Source organism: Agelaius phoeniceus, chromosome Z (assembly GCF_051311805.1).
Source record: "Agelaius phoeniceus isolate bAgePho1 chromosome Z, bAgePho1.hap1, whole genome shotgun sequence".
NCBI classification, from domain to species: Eukaryota; Metazoa; Chordata; class Aves; order Passeriformes; family Icteridae; genus Agelaius; species Agelaius phoeniceus.
Genome location: NC_135303.1, coordinates 60,327,925 through 60,355,885, shown reverse-complemented (window position 1 = coordinate 60,355,885; position 27,961 = coordinate 60,327,925). Strand labels below are relative to the sequence as shown.

General features: G+C 38.0%; 1 protein-coding gene across 1 annotated transcript in view; it reads right to left on the bottom strand.

Moving 5' to 3' along the window:
- MLLT3 (MLLT3 super elongation complex subunit) overlaps positions 1-27,961 on the bottom strand; it is a 119,238-nt gene that overhangs the window by 27,915 nt on the left and 63,362 nt on the right. The window contains exons 5-6 of the mRNA XM_054652099.2: positions 16,847-16,966; positions 8,836-9,441 (exon numbers count right to left, since the gene is read on the bottom strand). Of these exons, the coding sequence (XP_054508074.2) occupies positions 8,836-9,441; positions 16,847-16,966 (726 nt within the window). The remainder of the gene's footprint in view (positions 1-8,835; positions 9,442-16,846; positions 16,967-27,961) is intronic.

Sequence of the window (27,961 nt, the reverse complement as noted above, 5' to 3'; positions counted from 1 at the left end):
AACTTTGCAACTGAATTACTGCTGTCCAGAATACTCAGACCATGGCACTTTACTTGATGATATTTTACTTTTCTTGTGGAAGACATGATGCAATAAGCTCTATCTTGAAACTACAGCTTTTCCATCTACAAAATACAGGTGAATTGTAATAACCAAAATCCACTAAAGCAGCATGGGCAATGGAAAAATATTCATCCACTTACTAAAATTGTCACAGTCTGTATCTACTTTTTTATTGCCACAGTTTAGACTGTAATACTTTTGCAGCTGATAATCTGAATTATGAAACACAGGTTACTGTATGTAACCTCCTCCAAAAATTTAGGTAATACCTAAAATTACCTCATACAGAGCAGCAAAATCACTTGATTTACTTCTGTCCTAATCAAGAGTGTTCACCAAGTATGGTATTAAGCATCGTAAGTTTTGCAATAGTTTTCTGACTAGGGTAATCAATGTTGAGGCACTGATCCAGTTACTGCTGGCCCCCGTTGCTATCCCCTGATGTGTGTCATCTTTTCCTCGGGGAGCTCAGGCACAGGTGGAGTTGCCTGTTAACTTCAGCAACAAAACACAGCTCTGTTGCTGATGGGGCACTTATTATCAGTTGCCTTTAAAGTCTCCTTTCATGTCACTCTGTGGATACGTAAACAGAATCTGTCAAGTGCAAATAGCGCCATTTATCCTTTTCTTCTGACTGTGTTGTATGAAACACTAATTCCTGCAACATAGGACATCATTTCCTCACCTTTGCCAGATGGCTTGCAACACACTAAGTAAACAGTAAGAAATTCCTTCATGTGCAGGAAGCCACAGCAAGAACAGGTAACATGTCTCAACATAGTTCAAAAAACCCTACATACATGTTCTGGACACAGGCAGCCCCCATCTTACTGTGCTACACATGTGTAAAGGCTGTCATTTTTATTAGGGCAAAGACAGCATTAATTACCAAATTTCCTGGTCCCTCCACAGCAGCACAATGTTAAAAAAAAATAAACAAATAAATCTGATCACCAAATAAATCTGATCAGGCAACTACTTGTTTTCAGCCCCAATGGGAATGAACGGAGTGAGATATTGCTGATCAGAGAGGGGCACTAGAAACCCCACCGACATACCCAATGGCAGATGAAGCACAAAGTACACATTTTTGTTGGGCAGATAAAGATTTCTATTTTCAAGGCAGGATGAAAGACTGAAAGGTTAGAGGCTTTCAATAGAAAGTGTTAAGTTTTAGTAGCAATAGAGCTGGATGTTTTACTCAAAGTTTTTATGGGTTTGGTTTTATTGGGTTTTTTGAGTTTGGTTTTTGTAGGAAAAAGCATGAAGTAATTAATTTTGCAACATCTTTTTCTAACAAAAATGTAAGCTGTACTGAGGTATTGACTAAGCCAACACAGTACTACTGAAGAATGACTCAGAGAATTAACACAAATTCACACTAACACACTTAAGCTTTGTAGCAATTTTTCTACTGCCGATATGGTGATCTTGGACCACCTTCAATGAACACTCAAAATATTATTAAAATTGGTTTCAGATATGACTGCCCTTAAACAGCAATGGTTCCCTAGCAGAGAAGGAGTGAATAATGTTGTCAAGAGGGAAAGGCAGCTGCCACACAGAGGTCATGAAAGAAAACTGCTTGATTACATCTGCTTTCATTTATTTCCTCTACCAGGCTCACGATCACACTTCAGTATTAGGAGACCAGAAACACACAGGCACCATCATCCTTGAGTCTGGGGCAGGCAAATGAGGTCCATCAGGAGCATCCCTTGCCCATTCCTAGAGGGCCCCCCAGCATTCCTCTGCAGTGTCAAACACGAAGCACAGCCCCAGGGCTCCACAGCACAGGGAGGTGAACAGCAGTCCCTCCCTCATCAGCAGGCAATGCACAGGCATGAGATAGGGTACACACTCACTGCAGCAGTGAGCTCAGTCTTTATCCTGTGTTAGTAGAAGTTAAAAGATTTGATTTTTTTTTTTTTTCAGGGGATGATTGAGTCTTTTAAATACAAAAGTTAAATTGTGTACTTACAGTGTGTCCTGAAGAGTTCATGTTTGTCATCACCAGAGTACAAGCCTCTGAATGGTAAGTATTATCAAAATTATCTAATGAAGTTCATGGGAGTTTGGCAGCAAACTTTCAAAAATACATGAGTATACCATGACATTTTGCCCCCCCTTGCCAAAAGAAGTGTAAACATATTGGCTCCACATAAAAACTAAAAGGGCATAAAAGCCTTGATTAGACCTAACTATTATATATAAAACGTCAGCTGAAAATCGTCAGGTGTTAGATTTTGTTTTAAATACATGCAGCCATTCTTCTGGATCACAACATAATTAATAGAAGTAGATAGATAAAGCACCTTCAAAGCAATGAAATCCTTATGAAGAAGATCTCACTTCATTATGATTAAAATAAAATATCTTTTCTTTAACATTTTATTATGTTGACTGCAATCCACCTTGGCGTCTCAAAATTGCCTTGACTTTACCCGGATTTGAGACAAAGTCTTTTTATGCCACAAAACCACTCCAGACAATAACAGTATTGGCATCCAATTAAAACCCTTACTTTCTGCAGGATAGCAGGTAAATAGGGTTTCCAGTGCTGAAGTGCAGAAAAAATATGAACCTGCATTCATGCAAATACTTGAGTTAATTCACTTGAGTCATAATGAAGCAGATGTAGCCAGCACTTGCAAATTAAGTAAAATACTCTTGCCTGTATTAGTAGCTTAATAATGATTAATGTTAATTCCATGGTCAAAACGTGACATTGCCTAAAATTAAACAAAAACCCAACAGACTTTGCCTCAAGAAGACAAAATTTCATGGGTCTCAGAAGATTACTTTTGCAACCTGAACATTTAATCGTTTCTGCATAGTTTGTCTCCACTGCTTTATTTCTAAACTGTTAACATTTTTATAAGCCAGTGATTTCCCAACACACACTGGTAACAAAACTGTCTCACTTTAACATTTCAGCTTGCTGCCCAGAGGATCTCTACTTTTCTATCATGCTGCTTCCTCATCCAGCAATAGTAATTTCACCATATACAGAATGGCCTAACATGCACCCAAGCTTTTGTGAGTGAACACAAAGCATTTTTCGCTTCATAGTAACACCTCACTAAAATAGGCAAAGTGTAGCAGCTGAATGGTGCCATACTACAGTAGATGCTGATGGCCACAGAGCATACTTGTGCCTACTGCCACTTCTCTGAAGAGGTCTGCTTATCTTTGGCCCCTGTTTCTCTCTGAGCATATACCTGGAAGGAAGCACCTCAGGAAGGAAGGAAGCACCTACAATATTTACCTGTTTGTCACTACTGAATTACCTCCTTGACACAGGAGTACCATGACCAACAATAGCACGTGAGTGGCTGGCATGGTTTTAAGAGCAGTGCTATTTCCCAGACCAGAAGCAGAAAGACTTCATTTAATTATCACATAAAAAGTAAAGAATGCAATAATATGACCATTGCAAACCCACAGGGCCCAGTCCGCAGTGAAGCACATGATCAGCTGTTCTGCACCATTAATCATCTTGAGAGGCACAGCCACATTTATTTCACAAATAAAATAAAATCAAATCTATCTTTTCCTTTTTCTTTTTGACCTTTGGTAACTACATGAAAACAGCACATGGAGCTCTATCTCACTACTGTTCCTTCTGACTTTAAATATTACCTGAAAAAGCTCTGACTTTAGCTCCATGCCCTGGCAGAAAGTACGCTTTTTCAGCTAACAAGGGCCTGGAGGTTTTACAAGACCATGGGGGTTTTCAAAGTGTTCTTCCACTTTTGCAATCATCAAATTACTACATCATGTGCCAGACTGAAAGTGGCATTTTATGGATTCCTTTAAAAAGGTACTCATACTCTACGACTGCTTTAGGACATGCAAGCAGTTAATTAAGTACCAAGGCATAGTCTGTGTGATCTCTACTGTATTTTCATTGCTCCGTAAAGGCCTTCCTGAGAAGGAGACGGGATTTTTTCCTAAAGGCAAAAGACCCACTAAAGGTACTCTGCTCTTAATAACTGAAACTCCTTACGCTTGAGCTGTCACAAATTGCTAGCACACATTTCTGCTCAGATTGTATTTCCATAGGCTTTGACATGCCAAAAGGCCACTACCATTACTAATGCAGTGACATAATGCAGGAAGGCAAAAAAACAATACATACCACAAGCAAAATAATCACTCCAGAAGAAACTAATATGTCAGAATTCAGTCCATTCATATGGACTCCCTAAAAAATCCACCAAACCACTGTCATGCATGGCAGACTTAAAGAGTTGTTATTCAGCTCTCTGAATAACATGGAGATATATAGAGAATATTTAATACCTGAATAGGTATGTATCATCTGCCTTATCTCTTTTGTGCCTTCCTGCTGCAGCAAATTCACCAAGAGCCATACAACACTTTTTCCTCCCTACTCAGTCAAACAAAATCAGCAGTAATCAAGCAAGAAGTATCTGAGCATCCCTTCTGAAATGGCTCCACAGCTCAAAAAGGGCAGCTGCAATCACAGAAAATGCCTCATTCAGATCCAAAATTCGGTATTTCTCCATCTCACACAACAGCTTGCAGCTCACACAAATATTATAAGAATATCACCATATTTCAGTCAGGCAGCAAAATCAAGGTCAAATCTTTTTTTTTTATCATGCTGCTGCACTGTCCCACATGGGAAGCAAACAGGTGGAGTTTTCATTAACTAAAACATCCTGTATTTGAATTTAAAAACAAAATATTCAGAATTTTGAAGTGGACTGTGTTAATATGCCTATGCTTCAATAACACCATAAATCTGCATGCTTTTACTAAATACTTTATTTTGCATGTTTCATACCAAATCCAGCAAACAGTTTTTCAGCCTTTATGTGTGATTTCCAAATGAAATAAAAAAAAATCTCATACTCTTGTGAACACATAGTTGACCAGTAACACTGAAGTCCAAAGTAGTTTAATTCACAGATGTATTTGAAAAGTGATACTTTACAAAGCATCATGAAGAGAAATGCAGACACTTGTTTTACTTACCAACAGCTCAAAGTCAACAGAAAAACAAAATTAAAATAAATACCACAGTTACCACACTACAGCGTATGCCAAACAGAGCACAGAGGAATGACCACACATGGTCTTGGTCTAAGTCACACACAGAAAGACTATTAAACAAAGCAGAGAGTTTATCACTACAGAAGGGTGTGATTCCCTGCATTTCCCACTGAATTTTACAGTGATATTTGAAGCTCAAAAAAAGAGACTGACTACACAACACCAAAGGACAGTGTCCAGCTTTCTGAAATACACCAGAGACAACAGCATGCTAACCTGTCTGGATTCTGAAAGGTGGATTTCAAGGGATAGCTCCAAGGGAAGATCAACCACTGGCAGACACTTAACGCTATATCTCTACATCCTCTACTTCATGAAGGCAAAGGCCATGTTTCAAGCCTGAATGCCCATAATTAGGTAGATTATGATGCCTGTACTGTGAAGGGTTAAGCACACTCTACTTTTTTGTCTGAAATTCAAGCCCATTGATTGATATGATACACTCCACCCCAATTCACTGAACTCGGGTTGTATCCAAAGAAATGAGAGGAGCAGGAGCATTGCCATCATGTAGCACCATTCCAGTGGAACAACAGCTCTGTTTAATCATGCTTGTAAGATTCCTCTACCACAGGGACTTTTCAGAATGTCATCCTTATTTTAAAATCCCGAACCGAGACTTCACAACTGAGAACTGATAATGGAATATATCTAATTATGAGAACCATCCTACGTGTGATGAGCAACAGCAAGAAACTTATTTTTGCAGTAAGTTCTACATTCTACATTGCACCTTGTATTACAAATTTATCATGTTTTGTATGTGAAGTTATGCATATGAGTATATGCATATGCAATACCAGTAAAGAGAACAGTCACCATTTTGGAACGTGTTTGAGAATGAGACCACCTCTTACTCCCTCTACAGTGAAGAAACTTCAACATTCTTAGCAAAGCAATTAATAATTTCATTCTATACAATGTATGAACATTACATTAATGCAGTATTATTATGTTTGCATAAATGTCATAAACAAAACTTGAACTAGTAAAAAGGCACCTGATTCAGAGTTAGTGTCTTTGCAGTATTTTAACAATTTTCTTTGAGGTACTGATTTGTAAAGTAATTTTTTCTACCTAACCTATATTTGCTGGATTGGGTATAGTAATTTTGCTTTCTTGAAGACACTTACGAATATTATTTACGAATAAATAAATATACTCCCTTTGTTCATCAGGGGTACAATACCTACCACTGTAACTGTATCAGAGTAAGAACTAACAATTGACTTAATTTTACAGCATATTATTATGCCAGGATATGACACTAAAGAAGCATCTTCCCAGCTTCAGGCCACTATATTTGTCAGTATCGTGAAGCCTTGACAGATCTGAAATTACCAAAATTGTACAGAAAAAGCACTGTCACATTTTTACTTCCATTACTCTCTATGTAACATTGCAAGTTTTTACTTTTTTCTTTTCCTTAATATGATTACGTTTATTGGATATACCCTTTATGGATCTAGCTGTGAAACTTCCTGAAACACTTAGAAGCTTACCCAATACATACAAAAAAGTCGAAACTATTTCTTCCAACATACAAAATTATCCGTATTACACTGCTTGGTCACCTTTCACTAGGTCCCCTGGTTAAAAGCGGTAAAATGCAGAAGAACATCTCCTTGTAAAATTCTGCAGACATTCACTAACCAGACTGCCCAGCTGTTTCTACCACAGCACTTGCCAATTGTGTGACTAAAGTACTTTAGGGGATTATTCTGTGTTTCACAGATAGTTTTTATTTAGGTGAGTATATTACTGACTTTCTAAATAGTATCCCACCACTGACTGGAGCCATACTCAGCCTGATTTATTAAAGGATCACAGTCCAAAAGGGGCAGACATCCTTTTTACCCATTCAGACAGGGACCACACTGTCCCCGAACCCATGGAAGACCTATGTGTTCCATGATCCACTATGTCAACGTTAAAATAGACAAGAGTCCAAACCAGCAGGATTTACTTCCCTTGGAGAGGACTTCAGCAATTTGCTCTCTCAGTAACAGCGGCTTACAGATTTAGAAAACACTGAATCTGCCTTTTAGCTTCAGTACAGAATTAAGGAACTCCTTAGGGTACTCCAGGTCACGTGCAATGGACGATGGACTTGTGGAAGCCTATTAAAAATACTGATGTGTCTCATTATACCATTGGTAGTGGGCAAGAGATTCCAAGACAAAGAGAGAAACACCTATCAGCAACTAAAAAGGATTAGTTTTAACTACCATCCATATATCTTTCACATATCAGTTATTTTCAAGTTGCCACACATCACACACCTCTGCAGAACCATTTGTAGTTAAATTACATTTAATTTGCTTGTCTGAATTCTTCTGTCTTTAAAAAAAAAAAAGGAGAACTGCTGCAGCCAGTAAAAGCGTGTGTGCTCCTCTATGGCATTCAAAAACCTATTTCAATTAGCCTGCTCTACTGAGGGTATGTAGTATGTCCTAAGGCTAGTGAGAAATTAAAATAGAATATTCAGCTTTTTAAAAACAAGAAAAAATATTTCACACCAAGGGTGACAAGTATGTACGTTTTCAAGTTTGAAGACAAACTGGTTAATTATTTATTATTTCAAGCCATAATGAGAATGCCACTCTAACCACAGAGTATCCCCTCTGTCATGCTGTAAAGCAGGGCCTGTTCTATTGTATACCTTCTAAATTTAACAGCCTTTGCATGCCCTAAGGGACCAGTCATTAAAAGGTCACTTCAGAAGTAAATTACCTTCTCCCTCACAGGAAGTATCTACAAAGTAAAAACCTAATGCTGACACCTCCTCACAGCAAGGCATTTATTGTCTGCTCCAGAGAGGGCAAGCAGGGTTATGAATCTGAAGGCAATAACAGAGACACAAATCAGAAAATGGAATAACAAGAGAATTGAATAGGAAAAGCTGGGAAGAATTCCTCTACCATGCACACTACACCTCTGGCCATAAGAACAAATAATGGCACCAAACAACATTTCTCCTACCATACGTTTCCTTCTCTACATGTCTCTATAAAAAATGCTTCTGAAAACCAAAGTTTGCTAGGAGAATGATTAAAATTCTAATTTTAATAATAAAATTAAAGAGCAAATCATACTTGAAACAGATGAGAATGCACTGTAGATAATTATTTTCAGGAGAGCAAATTTCCATTAAAACATCTTTCTTCTTGGTAAGCCTACTACTTGGCAATAGATTCCCCTCATCAGAGTGAGATTCTAGGACCTTCTCCTCCACAAAATTAGTGTCATTGACAGAACTGCCTTTTTAACAAAAAAAAAGTAACTCTCTGATATAACTGCAAGCCTTTCCTGGATTTACTGAACTCTCTAATACCTGAAAAAAAGATTTAGAGTGTGAAATACAAGCATTAAAATCCATTTGCTGTTATCTCAAAAGAAACTTGAATTTCTAAAGAACATCAAAATAGCAATACTGTTTATCAATATCTCCCATATGCTCACTGTCATAATGTTGACAATTAGTAAATGAATAGACTTGAATAAGGAATACAATTCAACTAGAACAAGCATAAGCTTGAACATGGCCATCATCATACTCCAGTTTGGACAATCTGCCACTAGACAGCAAAAAGAAAGGGGAGAACACAAATTCAGTGCACAGTCCCACAGACTACAAATACTCAAGACAGCACTGAGTAAAGTACTAGGCAAAACCAAGCAAGCACTTACGTCAGATTTGGAGGACACGTTTTCCTCCATGTCAGAATCACTGGGATCTACAATATCATCAAAGGGTGGCAGAGTAGGCGTCTTCCTTTCCAGTGCATCAGTTTCAACTTTGACTCTCCCCACCTTGAGCTGAGATTTATCTTTTGTCTGTTTTTTGTCAGCTGAACAAGTAAGAATCAGTGGTGGGGCACTAGGAAAACTTTTAAATAATGAATCCGAGCTGGGCTTTTTTCTTTTCCTTGCAGAAGATTCATCAGTGTCCAGCACAGAGGGCCTTTTTGTGAGAGTCTTCTTTTCTTGCTGCTGCCCACACATTATGGTAAGGATAGGAGTGTTTTCAGATTTTGGTTCCTTGGACATGGGCTTGGGTTCCTTGAAGGCCATCTTAGGAACAATTTTTTCATCTCTAAGTGGTTTGTTTTCTTTGGGTTTCTTAAAGGATTCTTTGGAAGATTTGTTATGTTCCCTGGAAGGTTCTTTGAAGGCACTTTTTTGTTCTTTTGAGTCTTTAGAATTTTTTTCTTTGTGCTCCTTTGTTAACTTCTGGGTCTTTGAAAAACTGTTACTACTGCTGCTGCTATTTATGTTCAGAATCCTTGCTGGGTCCTGCAAAGAGGAGATGCAAAATTTTACTTTAAAAAAAAAAAAGAAAGAACCCTTAAATCCTCAAAAGGCAGACACAATATGGACAAAGGATTGATATTAAGAACTTGGAACCACAGGCAAGTAACCAGGAGTAGAAATAACCATACGAGAACAGATAGTCCAACATTTGGTCAAAACATCTGTTACAAACTGGTGGAACATAAACAGTTATCACTGCTCGTCAAAAAGTTACAACAAAAGCTAGTTTTTACCCTAGGCATTATACATTGTAAGGTTAACATAGAAGCAGTTTAGGAAATCTTTATCATAACCATTAACTATGAGAGAATTAAAATCACAAAGAAAAATTAAGACATGGACCATATGATGTCAACAGAATTACAGGATCAGAGGAAAACATGATGACATTTCAGGCAAGTTTGACTTCTCTGCTGTGATCTTCCGAGTTTTGCCCGATCTTTTTCCTCATAAACAATAGCAATCCTAGGTCCAGCCTGGCTATGGAAGAATTGATTGGACAGACAACTGTCATTGCCTTTTTATGGAAAACCTCCTAAAGCTGAGAAAGTTTCATTCTTTGAATATACTGGCATCTCTGCTGAGTCTTTAATTACTTTTTTTTTTGATTGAACTGTTTTAAGTTTTAAGTTTGAATTGTTTTAAGTGTTTCTCAGAAGGTAGTGACTTAGACATCCTACAGGAGAGGCCAAACCAGAAACAGCAGATCAGTATCTTCTGAGTATTCCTCATTCAGTTGAATCTGAAAAGTTGAAGTGGAAAGGCAAGAAGTCACCTGCAGCTAGAACCAGAAATAAAGGAACAATCCAGAATGGGCTATACAGGATCCTTTCTTCTGACAACTAACACCTGGGAATATTTAAAAGACAAGAACAGTTCTAGCACCGCCCACTTTCATGGAAACTGCCAGTGAGGAGCTCTCAGTATCTCAAAACCACTCAGTAGACTAATTGCACTGTTTTAAACACTAAACACATGTCATATATATACAAGACAGGGTCCATTTTTATACTTCAGATCTGCAAAGTGACATCTCAATTTACAGGAACCCAGGGTCAAGTAATTTACACTGCTCACTTTTTCTTCCAGGCTGGTTATAAGCATTTCTATCTGTATGTTGCAACACTTTAATATGTATTACATACAGCCATTGATTTCCTTTACCTATAAGAGACGTGTATGTAAATGTGGTGCATCTGGCTGTCTAAAACTGCCACAGATTTACAGATCTGTAGAGAGGAAAACATTTTACCTTATCTTCCAACTTTACTTAACCACCTTTTTACCCACAACATAGACAGAAGTGCACAACACTTCCGCAGACAATACTGCATAAGTGCAGTGAAAGTAAAAGACCAAAGCAGGACACAGCCAGCCTCATCCCCCACAGGGACTCAGTCATTTTAAAAAATGCACACAGTACAACTGCTCTGGGAAAAAAAAATATCCAAGAAAACAAAGCAGAATTTACATGTTAATGGAAGTTGTGTCATTTAGAAAAGAAGACTGAGACTACTTCCACTAATGTGCTTCCTGTTCATAGATAACTACTTATAACATGTCCAATTAGGATGTGTTAAGTCAGAGTTTAATACTCTAGGACCTGAAAGGTCTACACAAAACATGTGCAGAAACTGCAGTATCATTCTTCTCCTTCTGTAACAATAGGTAGAAACAATTAGCTAAAAATAATTTCTTAGAAATGTTCTTACCTTCTCATTATCTTATTTAGTGAAACAGTCACAGTGCTGCATAAATTATTCAATTGCATGTTTTTATAAGATGCTTCTTGCATCTGTACTGCAAATATATTTTTGTGTCATATTTGATAAACTAACTATATATTTATATACCATGTATATCAACATTAATGTTGGCTGGAAGCATCAACAATGAACAATACTATAATTACATCTGAATATCTAAACATGAGGCACTTCCTGGATTCCCAGGCCAGCAATTAAAAAACAAAAATAAAAAAGTATACTTAGCACTCTGACATGTTTTACTTGAGTCATAAGACTTATCCTGGCATTCTTCTTAAAATTCTAAGATTAAAAGATTCTAAAATTCTTCTTAAATTATCTTAAAAATCTAAAAGTCTTCAATTTTAAGACTTTTTTCATCTTCCTACAACATGGAAGTTGATATTTTCATAGAAATCATAGTACAAATAGGGGACATACTTATGAGACTTATTTATAGCTGACATACTTATGAGACTAGACCCCTCTCACATGCTCTCTTAGAATTACCTTTTCTTAAAGGCAGCCAATCCATTGCTTTTATATCTACATTCATTTTCAAAGTAAACATACTATCTTTTCTTATTTCCTTAATTTCTGCAATGACCCAAAAAGAAGCAAACAATGACATAGAGGAGACAGCAATAGGAACATTAAATCTGTAAGACAGAAAAAAGTCAATATATATCCACCAGTAAATTCTGTCAAACCTGATGATGAGCATGGGATGCTGATGGGGAAGAAAAGTTGCTGAATATTCATATAATGTACCAACATGTACTATGTATCAGCATAGATCTTAATAAAAATTAGAATGTACTTTCAAACCATTTTCTTATTTATTAGAATCTGACAGTGTGTTTAAATGTTTCTTTCCACCTTAGTAAGTGTTGCAAGAAGTAAGAATAAATTCAGTAAAATAATACACTCTTTTCTCAACACTCTTTTCATGAGAAAAACTGTGATTGTGTGGCTTTGGCAGATAATATATCTGCACACCATAGCTTACATTTGTGTATTCATCAAATATTGAAGCAACTTAAGTCAATGTTAGCCTTTGATATGTTGCATAACAGCGTGCAAAAGAATAATACAGGCACATTGGCATGTCAAAATACCAGATGTCATCCTCAAGCAAGTAATACTATGTACTTCCAGTAAATCAAGATATATACTACTGCTCTATGAAAGGGGCTTACATATCCTTCAAAATATGTATTTTAGAAAGTACAATAAAAATCTAAAATTTTATCATCAAATAAAACCTGCACTACCCTGACTGTGGTACTCAACTCCTGTGCATATTTTGGCCAACACAGCTCATGTTAAGGCCCAAGATACATTCTGGGAGCATAGAGAACATATTGTAGGCAGGACAGGTGACCAGAAAAGCTAATGAGCCATTGTGCTGCCATGATCACGAGCCTGGAAATTGCTATCTCCTGCAGCCACCATGTTTGCCAGTTTCATCACCATCTTCTAACTTACAGGAACTACATAAACCATACCCCCAATCTGGAAGGCAGAAGACATCACCTCATCAAGAGAAGGTGAACTTTTGAAGTTGACTCCCTACCAGCTGGATTGCTCAGGCTTTCATGCTTCCCACTGTGAAAAAGGGTATGCCATACTGTGACAAAGGAGGAAGGATCAGCACCCTCACACTCAGCTAGGTAACTTTATTTTTTTATGGATCCCAAGTGCATGGAATAAGAGTTACAGGTAATAAAATAAGAAACTTTGTGATTTGGGAGGTAAATTCACTTTATAGACTAATCTGGGCAATGGCAACCAACTGTTTCTTGTGGTTTTGTGTTTCTTAACAAGCTCATGAAATTAAGTTTAAATCACAAAGTACATTGTCCTGTAAATTTGAGAGACACAAACGGACTGTGATAGCTGCTCAACAGGTAACATATTTGCAGATTAAAACACTTCTGTAGCTACAGGGTAAAAAATAATGCTGAACCGTGTATGTTACAGACCTGGGTGCTGACTTCACACCACAAAATGGAATTCCCAATTTGTTTTAATGTGACATTGAATAAGCAGTTACTTCTGGAAACCACTGCAAATCTCAACTGCTGACAGATGTTAATAACCTAACTAAGAAATAGAACACTGGGGAGGGGTGGGGGAAGCAGCGGAGCAGGGGCAGTTCATTATATTTTATGAAGTCAATAAACTGAGCACATTGGCATGGCCTTGTCTACTGTACTCTGAGTTTAGACTACAAATTTAGTTCTAGTGATCATAAAAATGTGCATTATTTTCATTTCTAATTCAAAATATTATGCCTATTGAAATGATATGTTCAAAATAAGCCAGTGGACTAGAATTAGACTTAAATATGCCTGTTGCTCTAAAGAGGAAAAGAGGAGAAAGATATCTAAAAGTAATTCCTTCATCAAGCAAATTCAGATTTCTGTTGAACACAAACTTGTTTATTACTGAATAGAAATGCTAGCTGATTTGGGGGCAGGGGACAAAAAAAACAAGAAAGAAAAGCCCAACATTTTGAGAGCCTCCAAAATTACTCCAGGACAGAAGATGAATTTACCTGCTTCCCACAAAAACCCAGCCCACCAAGTGTTATGATCAATGACATCAGAAGTATCAGAAGCAGATGGAGAATTACAAAGCTCACTGGTTTAACAGTGAAGGCTAACTCATAGCATAAAACAATTTATGTTTTTTCTGATGACACACAGGAATAAAAGCTTTTGTTTTCTTTGCTTATAAAATCTCATTTCTCTACAGCTGATACTACAGGTCTTTGCAAAAGACATAATCATCCCCCTGAAAAACCTAACCAAGCTGCTTCTCTATTCTGTGCATGTAATATTTCTATAATATAAACGGGCATAGCAATAGCACTGATCTAATATCTGTATACAAATATCTGTAGCCAACCTGCAGCTATTCTTACATTATGAAGAAATGTATGAAGTTTTCATACATTTCTGCCTGACATCTGTACTTCCAAGATTAAGGCTTTGTTTTGGAACTAAAAAACTGGTGCTCACTAATACTATCTCCATTAAATTAAATGAAAAAAAAGTGACTTCAGAGATACAAACATCTCTATTTAATACATATTTCAGAAGAGAATGTGACAGAAGGCAAACTGACAGTTGTTTCTTACTTACAAAAAATACTGTATTGTATTTTTCATAAGTGAATGCTAGACCAAGAGTAACATTTTGTTCCACTGGTTTTATTATTGTTACTTGAATTCTTATCTAACCACACAGTTTATATGGTACTTTGCAGTGGCAAACAGATAAGCATAAGGTTCTGTTTTTTCCACACTCAAAGTTTAAAACTGACCTCAAAGTTAACTGTGGTATTCACAGACAAAACAAACCAAAACTAGACAGAGCACATCAAAGGCCTATTGCTGTAGCAGAAAAATCCCAAAGTCACCAAGTACAGACATCTGGAGTACACTTTGGCATCTGGGACAAGCAACTTGTGCCCAAGAACTATCAAGACTTTCCTGCAGCTCTTATTGTAGAGGCATATTTAAATGAAATCTGGACACTGAAGTTGTTCCATCACTGGCGTTACTCCAAATGACAAAACGAAAAATCTATTCATACATTGGCTGGCGCTTTCCTACATTCCAACCAGAACAAAAACACTAAAGACCAAAATTCAAGGCTTTTCAGCTCCAAGAACTTGTAACAAAAACCCTAGACTTTAATGTTCTACTAAAACCAAGGTTATCTTGGGTTTCCATTTCTCAATAATAGCTTATAATTCTCAGCAAGGCAGATATTTATGAGATAAAAGGACAACTGCTCATAAGTGTGTGTTCCAAGTTGGACAGGGTAAAGCAATGACTGCTGGAGGGAGAGGAAAAATCAAATATCCACAGGGACTGACAAAAACCAGTGTATTGATAAAACACCTCTTCCCACTATTAAAAATTCTAAGGATGGAATCCTGAAATGTGATGCATGTCTAACCTCCTCAGGTTAGACTCACATAGCTGCACAGTATGGGCCAAACTCTCTGCAGATGTTTGAGTTGCTTCAGCAAAAAATGAAAGATTTCAAGCAACATGGATGAGTGCAGCAAATACACACTTCACCCTCCTTCACTCCATCACATTCCACACTTGCCGATTTCCCACATCAGATGGAAGTTCACTAAATACAGTTTGGAAAATTACTTCCCAGGTTTACACTTGCTCACAAAAAACTGAGATTCAAGACTTACCATAGTGTACAGTTACTAGGCAGAGAATTAGTACAGGACTCAGTATCATGTCAGTACCGCCCTGAAGTCCTTCTAGAGGTGTTTGGGTTGCTTATTAACCCAAGCCTCAGCACACCTACTTTGGCATGGAAAGCAACGCATGAATGAATCAACATTATAGCTGACTCTTTAGAAGTGATTGGAAAATGAACTCTAGAGACCTACCAACCAACATCTCACGAACCCCTATTAGAGATGGTCAAGTGTCAGAGTAACTCATGTTTGGGATCCAGTCAGATGGAGATAGATCCTAGTGTAACCAGCAGCACCTTGCTTCAGCACCAGGTGTACCCAGCTTCTTTCCTTTGAGGCATTAAGCACTCATTTCAGCATCCCAAAATAAGCACCTTCAGTTTAATCCTCAGATTAAACCTCAGCATCTCATTAGGAAAATAACCACACTTCCATATATTTTTTAAATGTTGCAAGACCACCTGCATTAGAGATGGTGAGGCACTGATGTACAATGCACACCAGAAAGAGACATGTCAAGGAACATTTTTTGCCTGCTCTTGCTTATTATGTATCCCTACCAGCTTTTCTTAGGCATACCCTTAATTCATTACCTGACAATTCTGACAAGGTACAAGATTGGGCACAGAAAGTGAACATGAAAGTTATTAATAAAAATGCATAGTGCCCCTTTAAGTACATGCGCTGCAAGATTAAGTGACATACTTCAAATCTACAAGATTCCACAAAAGAGAATGAAAAGCCAAACAATTTAACAGAATGGAGAAAAGGGTTGCATTGTATTTCTAAGGTGAATAAACAGCAACATGCTCCTTTATCTTCCCATACCATTAGTTCAGTTTGTCAAGAAATTATCTGCTATTTCAGAAAGGTTCATTTGTATTACTCAAGAGGTTCCTTGGACTATACCTTTTTACATTTGAAGTTGGGGATTCAGAATTTGATGTCCTAGAGACCAATGACACATTGCTTTCTTTGAAACATTTAGGAAAGAATTAACCTCTTAAATTTAAACAAAACTAAAAATCCTAAAGAACACAGTTTCAAGTCTACACAAGTATCTTGAAAAATGCTTAATAAAGGAAATTATTATTATTATAGTAATCTCTCACATTCTTTACATTTCCATAGATCACACTTCCATCACTGTAATCTTCTAACACTACAAGATACCATTGCAACTCCTTCTGGAACAGGAGGAAAACAACTGTACAAGTAATAAAACAAGAGAACCGTCACCAGCATCTGTTCTCACAGCCATCCTGAGTAAAGAAATGTCAAGACCTGCTATCATTAGCCTAGCAATTAAAACATTGCAAAAAACATGTAGAATTTTTTTTTTAATTAATTTAATTACTGGGAAAAACACTTTTGGCTCAACCATCTTCTAGCGAAGTAAGTCTCACCTTTGGCCCATGAGATGATTTCTTCTTCACATCAGAAAAAGACAGAGAGTTACTGGGAAGGCTGGGGAGATGAAGGCTCTGCCCTGAAGAAAACGATGTGCCATCTGACATTACCATCATCTGTTGTAAGAGGGAAAGCATGTCAGTAAAACATTACCAACAAGAGCAGAGTTTCACCTGCCTAGCAAATCACACTGGTAGGAGAATAAAAGTCCAACAAACAATATCCATGTTTCTTCTCAAGAGGGGGTAGTTTAATGAAATCACACTGATAATCAATAATTCATTTTCCCCAAAAAGAGTCTGTTTTTTTCCCATTATATTAACTGATAAGTAATCTCCCTGCCTGCATCCTGACTCATGAGCCTTCCAGCCTATCCTCTCTCCCTTCCCTGAGAGGCAGAGGCAGAGTGAGTGACCAAGTATCTTCGCCAAGGTTAAGGCACCACAAAGATACACTGTAAAAACAGATTGAGGTTTTAAAGTAAAAGCAGTATGTCTTTAATTTCAGCTTCTAACTTCAGGTTTCTGTCTTATCTAGAGTATAGAAAAATGTGTGCTGGTAAGCAAGCAGACAGTTTGCTGTTAAGAGAGTCTAGCTCCCTTTCTTGATTTTGAAGACTTAAGTACAGACAGATCATTTCCAGAAAGCACAAGTAAATCAGCTATTACTGAGCAGTCACCTGACATGTAAAGGTTATTCCATCCATCTCTGCGAAACCCAGTTAAGATCCTGTCTTCTGCTACAGTGCTGTTGTGTCTGGATTTTATGATTCCTACCACAGCCATTCATTTGTCTATTGTTTCAAGGCTCCAAATGCTAGAGACAGCTTACCTGTGTGACAAGCCCTGCAAAGCTGGAAAGAAGATGCAGAGCTCTATACCTGCAAGGAAACATGTCTCTCTTCCCGAAGGTTCCCATGCACAAAGTGACACCAGTTTTGTGGATTTCCTACGTGGTTATCCTTGCCTCTTCAGATGACCAAAACATCCTCTTACTCAAGGGACAGGAATGGGCTGACCCATCACATGCCTCATACACATTACATTAGAAATACTGGGAAATAAAGGACACAGATATGTATATTCCAATGTTACGTCTCCAAGTCAGGATGATCTTTTATTGCCTACAGGTTCCTGAAGACAGGCTTTCAATTAAAAAAAAAAAAATATTTAAACACCACTCAAAATGAATCTTGTTGCAGACCACTTTGCTTCAAAGAGACATGGTAGCTTGGGGAATATTAAGAGACATGTAAAGGTAATTTTTTTTTATCAGCCTATTTTCAACACTGTAGGTAGATGCCAAAGGGAGAGGAAGAAGGCAATTAAGCTGTTCTGAACCAGAGTCTGCCAAAAGCCAAAGCTCTGAAAAATCATCTGTCCAAAAGCAACGACATTCTTCTTGAAAACACAGCACTTTTGATTGTAATTAACTATTATGAATCACAATAAGTGATCCTTTAGCAGGAGAAATACCTTTTTATCTCTATTTGCCAAGGTCTTTGGTTGCATTAAACTCAACTGAATACAAGAGAAGGCACAAGCTAACAAAGAACAATCAGCCAGTAGGAAAATCTATAGCTACGTGCGTACCATAAACCTGGGCAACATGTAGAAAAAATGCATATATTTAGCATTACTTTCTCTCACAGAGGATGTCAAATGGGTGTTAAATAGCACTGTTTTTTAAGTCAAACTCTGCAGTATTTTTTAAAGCCACAAATTTAATAGAATATATCATTTGTATAAAATCAAAGTAATTTGATTTTATACAATCAAAGTTACTTACTAATTACAGAGTTTAAGCAGATATTTTATTGCCCAAAATAGTTTTGTTCATACATTCATATGATAAAAAGATGCATATCCATGTAGAAGAAAAATTTAGTCAGGAGAATAAGGGTTTGCCCTGAAATTAAAACCAAAGAAACAAAATCTCTGCCAGAAATTCTTTCTCCTCATGTTTGAAGCTGCCATTTTCTCCCTGAAGCATAGAAGTCTGATCCACTGAAACAAACTCACTGAGGTTTTACCACTGCATAAATTTTCTTTTTAAAATTCAGAAACATTTCAGTTTAGAAATATTCATATATTCATGATTGTACACAGGCATTCTTAGAAAGCTGACTTTTTTTTTCAAAGTGTATGGACTTCTAAGATATCTCAGTTTCTGGCAAGTATTTGGACCATTAACAGTCTCCATATTACAGACTATTTCAAAACAGGATGACAGTCTACAGAAAGATTTAGAGGGGTGGGATGAACAGTATTAATACCATGTGAGGTTTGATTCGGCAAATCTAGTTACACACAGGAGAAAATAAATCCTGTAGTGGTTTTAGAAAATAAAATCTGGACATAGCAAACCATGAACCCTAAAAATTTCAGTGTATTCAATCCTTCAGCGTACTGAAGCCCTATAAAAAATAGCACCTGTAAATTCAAAATTTTAATGTGATTACCAACGCACTCAGTTAAGACAGACTACAGACTATACCATCTTTGAAGCTGACAAAAAGATGACAAGAGACCAAAAGTCTCATGTAAAATTAACTCTTCAGCCCCTATGATAAAAAAGGCACACTTATCTTCCAAACAGATTTCTGACAGAAGTATACGCTCCTCCTTAAGTCCATTATAACACTAAAAAAATTAAAAAGAAATTACTTCGACCTCTCAAAGAAAGACATTAATATTAGTGCTAAATAACGTCCAATATTTGTTTTCTTTGTCAAGATTATCTATGTAGAAAGCCCCTATATTACCAACACCTTTTTGAATTAATATGCATTTATTTCCATTTTGGCTAAATTTAGGGAAGTGACAACTATACATCCAGTTTAAGTTTATTGGAAGACCTCAGCTGAAAGAATTACAGCAATTTCTGCAGTGGGTAGCTGCCCTTTGTCCAGGCACTAGTCAAACACAGAATCACAGGCCGGCACATGTACTTCTTCCAGCTTTCAGAGTAAGTCCCCATTTTCACACTGCTTCTACCACAGTGGCAACACACACTGCTTGACTGATGTGTGCCTCTATTAAACGAAGGCTACACAAGGGAACGGTATGCTCATTCCCACCTTTTCCACCAAAAATGGAAAAGGTGGGAATGAGCATACCACAGCAAGACACTACTGCAGCAAGAATGCAAGCTCACTGATAGCATAGCAATAACTCTCCAGCACAGCTTATATGCACTTTCTAAACTTTTTTCCTTCTTCCTGCATTGCAATTACCCTGCTGTCTTACACCTGCCTAGAGATACAGCTCAAGAGAAGGGAGACTGTAGCTCATGCTTCAGCCAGGCAGCAAAGGACACCAGCAGCTGGTACTTGGCTGGACTGACAATGAATTGCTTCAGTGACAAAAGCCAGGAGCATGACTAATTCTTCTTGGTCTCTTCTAAAGTCAACAGCTAAGTGGGATCAGCCAGACTGGTGGAATAAGACATTGACTGGTGTCAATGAAGCAAGGTGAGACTACAGCAGTCATTAAGTCAGTTTAAACAGCCATATAACCACACTCTGAATTCACCAATATGCAAAAAATTAAGTTCTAGATACAGTACTGCTGTTCCCTCAAAGGTTTTGCTTGACTTTATTTAATAGAGCAGAGATCTAGCTAAACGCAAAGCTTGCCTTTCTTGGGGCAAATGGCAACAGTAATACACTGTGTAAAAGTAGGGCATTAGTTGAGCTTGTTCACAAACATTTTAAGTGTTTTTAAAAAGTGTGCTTTATGATACTTGGCACTGGATAAGCACCTGAAAGATGGCCAAGGAGAACAGTTGATTTCACCATTTAATACCAGGGTACAAATAACACAGGGACAGCAGAATAGACTGTATGGAGAAACATGTCAAGGGAGGTGATTGTCCCACTCTACTCTGCACTGGTGTGGCCTCACCTTGAGTCCTGCATGCAGCTGTAGCACCTCAGCACAAGGACAAGAGTGGGTGAAAGGCAGCTGACATCACTTGACTTGTTCAGCTTAGAGAACAGAAGGCTGAGGATGACTCTGCAGCCCACAACTTCCTCAAGGGGGGCTGCTAATCCCTCTCATTGCAATCTAACTGCTCTGCTGGTACTGATATCTTGCCTCTAGTTCACCAAAAACTCACTTCACTATCCTTCAGCTGTTGAGCTTGCATTTAAAACCTTTGTCTACCAGTTGCTTTAAATAAAAAACGACTTTGCCAGGGCAAAAGAAAATCTACTTTTTACTCAAAACCAGTGCATAGAGGAGATCCACTGATATTCACACTACAGGGTAGGAATAATAAACCTGAAGTGACCAGTATCCATAATATCTGAGCTGTTGGCATCTTATAAGCATAGAATGGTTTGGGTTGGGAGGGACATTAAAGATCATCTTGTTCCAATCCCCATGATGTGGGCAGGGACACATCAGGTTGCTCAAACTGCCATCCAGACTCCAAGGAATGGGGCATCCACAACTTATCTGGGCAACTTGTTCCAGTGCCTCCCCACCCCCACAGTAAAAAAATTTCTTCCTAATATCTAACTCTCTTTCAGTTTGAAGCCATTCTCCCTTTTCCTAACAGTACCTGCCCTCATACAAAGTTTCTGTCAGGGTATTTCTAAGGACATTCCAATCTGCTACTCAAGACAACTGAATGCTATGGAAAGAAAAACTGCCATGCATTTAATTAAAGTAGTTCCATGCACTTCTGAAAAAAGGAATGGATCAGGGAATGACTGTGCACTACTGATTACCATAATATAATCAGGAGCCCTCCTCTACAATTCCTCTTCCAGCAATTTGGGGAAAATTATGAAATTGCAGTACCTAGTGAATTATAATAGCTTGTATTAAACCTACTAACAATTGATTCTGAAGTTTCCTTACAAAAAAAAAATTGATATTTTGGAGACAACATTTATCTACCAATACATGCTTGACAACTTGGAGTACCTGTGTACCCAACAAGAAAAACTTATTTTCAAAACAAAACCTTGCTTTTCATGTCCTTATAACATGAGGAATGTGGAACAATCTTAAAATGCTCCATGGAAAGCTGATCTTGTACTGCCCATTACTACAAATGCACAGAATTGCAAGGTGCTACACCTGGGCCAAGGCAACCTCTAGCACCAGTTGAGGCTGTGGGACAAACAGACGGAGATGCAGAGCAGCCCTGGGGAGAAGGACTTGGGGGTGCTGGTGGGTGAGAGGCTGGACATGACCCAGCCATGGGCACTCCCAGCCCAGAGAGCCAAACGTGTCCTGGGCTGCATCCAAAGCAGTGTGGGCAGCAGGGCCAGGGAGGGGATTCTGCCCCTCTGCTCTGCTCTGCTCTGGTGAGAGCCCACCTGGAACCCTGCATCCAGCTCTGGGGTCCCAGCACAGGAAGGACATGGAACTGATGGAGCAAGTCCAGAGGAGGGACACTAACATGGTTAGAGGAATGGAGCACCCTTCCCATGAGGACAGGCTGAAAGAGTTGGCGCTTTCAGCTTGGAGAAGAGAAGCTCTGGGAAGAGTTCATAGCAGCCTTTCAGTACCTACATGAGAACTGGAGGACAACTTTTTATCAGGGCCTGTTGCAACAGGACAAGGAAGAGTAGTTGGAAACTTAAATAGGGTAAATTTAGACTAGCTATAACAATGACATTTTTTATAATGAGGGTAGTGAACCACTGGAACACACTGCACTGAGATCTAGTGGACACCCCATCCCTGGGAATATTGATGGTCAGGTGGATTGGGCTCTGAGCAGCGTGATCTAGTTGGAGATGTCCCTGCCCACTAGATAACCTGTAAAGGTTCCTTCCAACTGAAACTATTCTATGATTGTGCCAACCCTGACACATAGGAGTCACAGATCTACCACCACCCATATATATTTACTCAGTCAGGAACTGTGTGAGCTAGCACAGGTCCAGACCAACACAATTTCCTTATTCATCCACATTAGAGCTCCTGCAGGTGAATGAGCCACTATCAAGAATCTGTTGTGTGTCTCCTAGTTTTTCATTTTCCTGAATGAAAGGAGGCCATCAATAAAACTGCAATAATCAGATCCACACCAAGCTACCTGTTGCAGATTCATTTACTGAGCTGCTCATCAAAGAACACCTTTGTACAGCATGTTCAGAACAGGCAGCGAGTTTTACGACAGTATGCTGCAGAAAAATTCCAAAAGCATTTTCAGTGAAAGCTACAAGATACCTGTTAGAATTCTAGGAAAAATGAACCTTTACTACAACATTTCTGCAGCATTCATCATGAATTATACTCATCATGCATCAGTAGCAGACAACTGGACCTCTTTGGCTCTGAGTTGCCACACCCTGTATCATTTTACAGTGATGAACAGGTTCCTACACATCACTTCTTTCAACATTAAAGAGTACATCTGAAATATGGGGGGCAAGTAGTAATGATTTTAAATGACCACTGCAACACTAATAGCTAAAGTCATGATGATGAAAAAACAGTATGGACCCCAGCATGAGCTGTGCAACATGGGTATGCGGACCTATATTTCGAAATTCCAGAGGATAACACACTGCTAAGAAAAAACCTAGCAGTAATACAAGTCCCATTAAGGGTGAAGTTCCAAAATATAAATCATTAGGTAAACAATACAGTCATCCTGAACAACTATACTTTATAATTAAACAAATATTTTAAAAATTTTTTTTAAATTTTACTTCGCTTGAAAGTAAAGTAATATGTAGTTCAAGAAAATTCAATTATTTAAATATAAAAAGCACAAGATTAAAGATAATCGCTTCCTTAGAGCAGCATTATACCTGAGGCTGGTTCTGGGTAGAAGCCAACTATTCCAACTGATACAGTGGAATTTGCCAGGAAATAGGGAGGATGGAGAAAAGAGGGAAATCCCCACAATTTCATCTTCATTACACGGATTATGAACATAGGTTTTAAAACTGGCACTATGCAGACATCTCAACTGACTGAAAAGACATTTCTCAAACATTAAATCATAAAACCACAAAGATACAAAAAACCCTCAAACAACAGAATGCAGTGGGTTTTGGCAAAACCTACATTTTTACCTTGATAATTTTCTCTAAAAATTGCATCCCTCTCAGAGTAAGTCTTTGTCTCTCTCACTCATTAAAAGATTAACTGTCTTTAAGAAAAGAATTGTCTTATTACAAAAGCCATGCAAATACATTTCCTAACAAATTTTATAGAAAGCAACAATTTGATAGAAAGGACTCATCTGTTGCTAAATAGACTAATTTCTACTCTAAAAGTGACCTACTTCTTGCATCCTTAAAGCATGAAACCTCAAACCATTAACAGCCTTTTGCATTTGTAATAAAGCAGCGAATTTTACTATGTTTGCCCACAGTGATAACTGCTCTCTAAGGGGCAGAGAAAAGTCTTTTCCTTTAAGGAAAGAAAAGCCAGCTATTAAACTTTGTCTAGATGCTCCTGGATTAAGCAACTAATTTTGAGTCTCCTGCCAAAAAGGCAGAAATTTTTAACTTCCAATGAAACTTGCAAAACAATACAAATATTTTTGTTTATGCATTTGCAACTATGAGAGAGAGGTCAGTATCAAACTGCTATCTTAATGTAGACTGAAAATATTTTCACTACTTTTTCCTGCAAGAATTGAAATTAAGTTATTTGTAACATCCTATTCAAACAAGTGATGCCTGAGCAAATATTTTCTTCCAGTGGGAAAATTTAATTCTACAATGTTAGGCAGCTATCATTCAGCATCTTCAAAATTAATTTATTTTTACTAGCTCACTAAACAGACTAGGTGTAATTTTCAATTTTTTCTTGCAATTGAAAAACATGCGAGCCAAAAAAGCAATAGAACCAATGCTACTGACAATATAAAATACATAAATGGAATCAGACTCTATTTGTGTTTTCCATGGGATTCAGCACTCAAAATCTACTTCAAATTTTAAGGTTTTTCTCAATCACTAAAATTGATTGAGAATTTTTGAGGGTCAGTTATCTTCTGAAATCCATATGCAGCAATCTCTGTGCCAACTCTTTTTCGTCAGGGTCTCTCCTATTTTAAGGCTGAAATTGATCACAAAAGGTGACTGAAAAATCTAGAAAGGAACAACGACACAATGGTCAACACTTATTGGTGTTTACATGATCGGAACTTTAATCCTACTGTACCTGCTCAGGCATAATTTCATGCTGTGCCTAGAGGATGAACTGTGTAGGAGACTGCATGCATACAGTTCTTCCACTTCCAGTAGCTTGATGACTTGCTTGGTAAGACACAGATCAACTAAAAGTAGTCACCTGTATCCAGGGTATCCTTGGGGATTTCAAGCAACAGGTTGCTAATCCAAATAGGTACACATGTATACCTGGTAGCTACGGATGATGAGGCACTACACTGAGTAAATGGTACAGAAAATTCTCACTGGCATCATTTGCACAGCAAACCTTTGTAAAAGGAATGTCATTCAGAACATATATATACACAAAGGTATAGAACCTAAGCAATGTATGGTTCCATTGAAATTGTCCAGTGTAATTTTGAAAATGTTTTATTTCTTTTTTTAATTACAAGAATAAGCCAACTGAAAACAGGTGAATAGTGGAGATGGATTTGAGCATAACTAAATCTTTTCAAGGGGCTGTGTGAAGTTCACTGTAAAAACTGTATCTTTGAAGGTGGAAAACTTTGCCAATTGGATATAGGCTAAGACGGAACCAAAAGTTTTTATTTACATTCCTGATCAGAGAATCTCTGAAGCCAAATCAAATCTTTCTTCTAAGGCCTGAAAATGTAACTACCTCTTGGAAAAGAAGTCAGCAAGTTGGTGAACTCCCAATAATAAAGACTGACTGCACATTTATGCTTCAATTCTGGTGATATCAAATTAAATGCTAAGATGCAAATATTCCACAGAACTAATCTACACGATTAGTGCTACCCTAAATGTCCTGCTCGCCTAACTCAAGTGCGACAGTGGCCAAGCTGTACTGCAGTTGAGTTCTGACTTTTTAATCACTTGTGGTATCCCAGTGTTACTCTTACTCTCTCAGTGAGCCACAGGATAGCCAGTCAGACCTTACTGGACAGGAAGGATGGAGAAGGATAACAAAACTTTCTTAGCCTGAAAGACAGAAGAACAGTGGCTGTAGCAAATAAGCTGGACTAGTTCACATTTTGGAGGCCACAAGGTACATGTGTAACAGAAAGGGGGAGTTAGGAGCATCCAAGAGATAATTCAAGGAATCTGCAGCAAAAGATAAATACAGAGGTAATACTACACTGAATATAGCAGCACGCAGGTACCAGGTGAGCCTACACCTCTCCCTCTAGAATATTACTATTTGTAATATGCATATGTTTATGCAAATAAGAAATAATCATGTTTTGTAGTTCACATCAGTCAGCCCATGTAAAAATGGACAAAAAGGAATCAGATCTGGGTTTCAAGGTGCATAGAAATTAAGCAATTTAGACCATTATTTAAAAGCATGTAAGCAAAAGTCCGCCATGTTAAAGGATTTTACTCAATGCTACCACTCAGTGTTTTACATTAATATGGCATCTCATTCATTTTGAAGGACATGAGCTTAATTTTGCCAGATTCCTTGCCTATCAAAATTCAGCAACCTGTTACGTTATTTTTTTCTTGAATGTAGCCACAAGCTAGAAGTATTAATTGTCTGGACTTATCTGTAAGTGCAAAACCTATCTCATACTTGACTACCCTGTAAATGCTTTTCTCAGCCTAAAGCATGGAAATTACAAATGAGTTAACGCTCTCTGTAGAACAGACAACAGACTGAACACACTTCAAAGGGAAAGTCAGCTTTTCAGGGTTTCTACAGGATTCAAAAAAGTTTCAAAAGTATTCAAAAATACTGTTTACAGTATTTCATAAAGCATAATGGGCTTTTCAACACCAGGAGATGTAAGCCCTTCAGAGAAACTTTTAGGGACAAGACAGACAGAATGCTATTACATTATTTCTGTCAAGCTGACCAGATAAACTTCCAGGTCAGAAAGTCCACAGAGGGATGCAGAAAACTGATCACTTAATGAGAAGGTATTAATTCTTAGAATGAAATTGGAGGAATGGAGAAAAAGAAAAAGCCATGCAGTCTGAAGCATCTAGAAGACAAAAAGCAATGAAGCTATGTATTTTAAGAATGACCATACTGGTCATTCCCTATATTCAGGGAAAGAATTTGATCAAAACATGCCACATTTTGTTGTTCACACTTAGGCAACATTCTTGCTTTTGTTAACTCAAGAAACCTAAAATTAAAAGGTTCAGAAGACTACCAATAAAAAGGAAGCTTCCTATTTTAACCTTTTTAACTATTACTCCTCAACTCCAAATTCTCTGCTGGCATTACTTAAATTTCTTACACTTGTGCTTAAAATTTATCAATCTTATCCAGTCTGTTGTTAACAAATATTAAAGCAATGGCTCATGAAGTTCTCCAGAATGCAATCTCGATGTTTTATTTGCAAAAACATTAAAAAGACTCTTGCACCTTATAAATGCAAACAGAAAACACTGCACATGCTTCTATGTAAATGTAACTACAGCTGTAACAGTTCTGTTCTTCAGGAGGCCAACAGGGTCTTTCAGACTATACATGCTACTTGTTTTTGCTTTGTTTTCAAAGATTCTCTTCAGCAGACTGAAGATTCTCACACTAGCTCCCTCTTACCTCCAGCCCAGAACCAGGCTGGTTCAAAATAAAGATAGGCACTGGCATTACACTTAAAATTTCACAGCATGAAGGCTTTCTCAACATCTCTATCAGTGACTTGGTAAAGGAAGCAAAATACACTCATGCAGTCTGCAAATAACAGTCAACTGGGAAGTGAAGCATCTGACACTTCACAGCAAGCAGGGCTTGCAGAAGGGACCCAGGCAGTCTGGAAGAATAGGCTAACAGTAGCCTCATGAAATAAAATGAGGACAAATGCCCAATAGCAATAACTGCCCCAACAAGGCAGAGCCCTGCAGCCAGGAGGCTCAAGCTGTAACACAGCCTGGGCAGGCCATGAGCTGAGCCAGGGCCCAGGCAGCAACAAGGTGCCTGGGCAGCAACAATGGCCATCAGTGTCCCAATTCCTGTGAGGTGGTCACAGCCCTGGGAGCC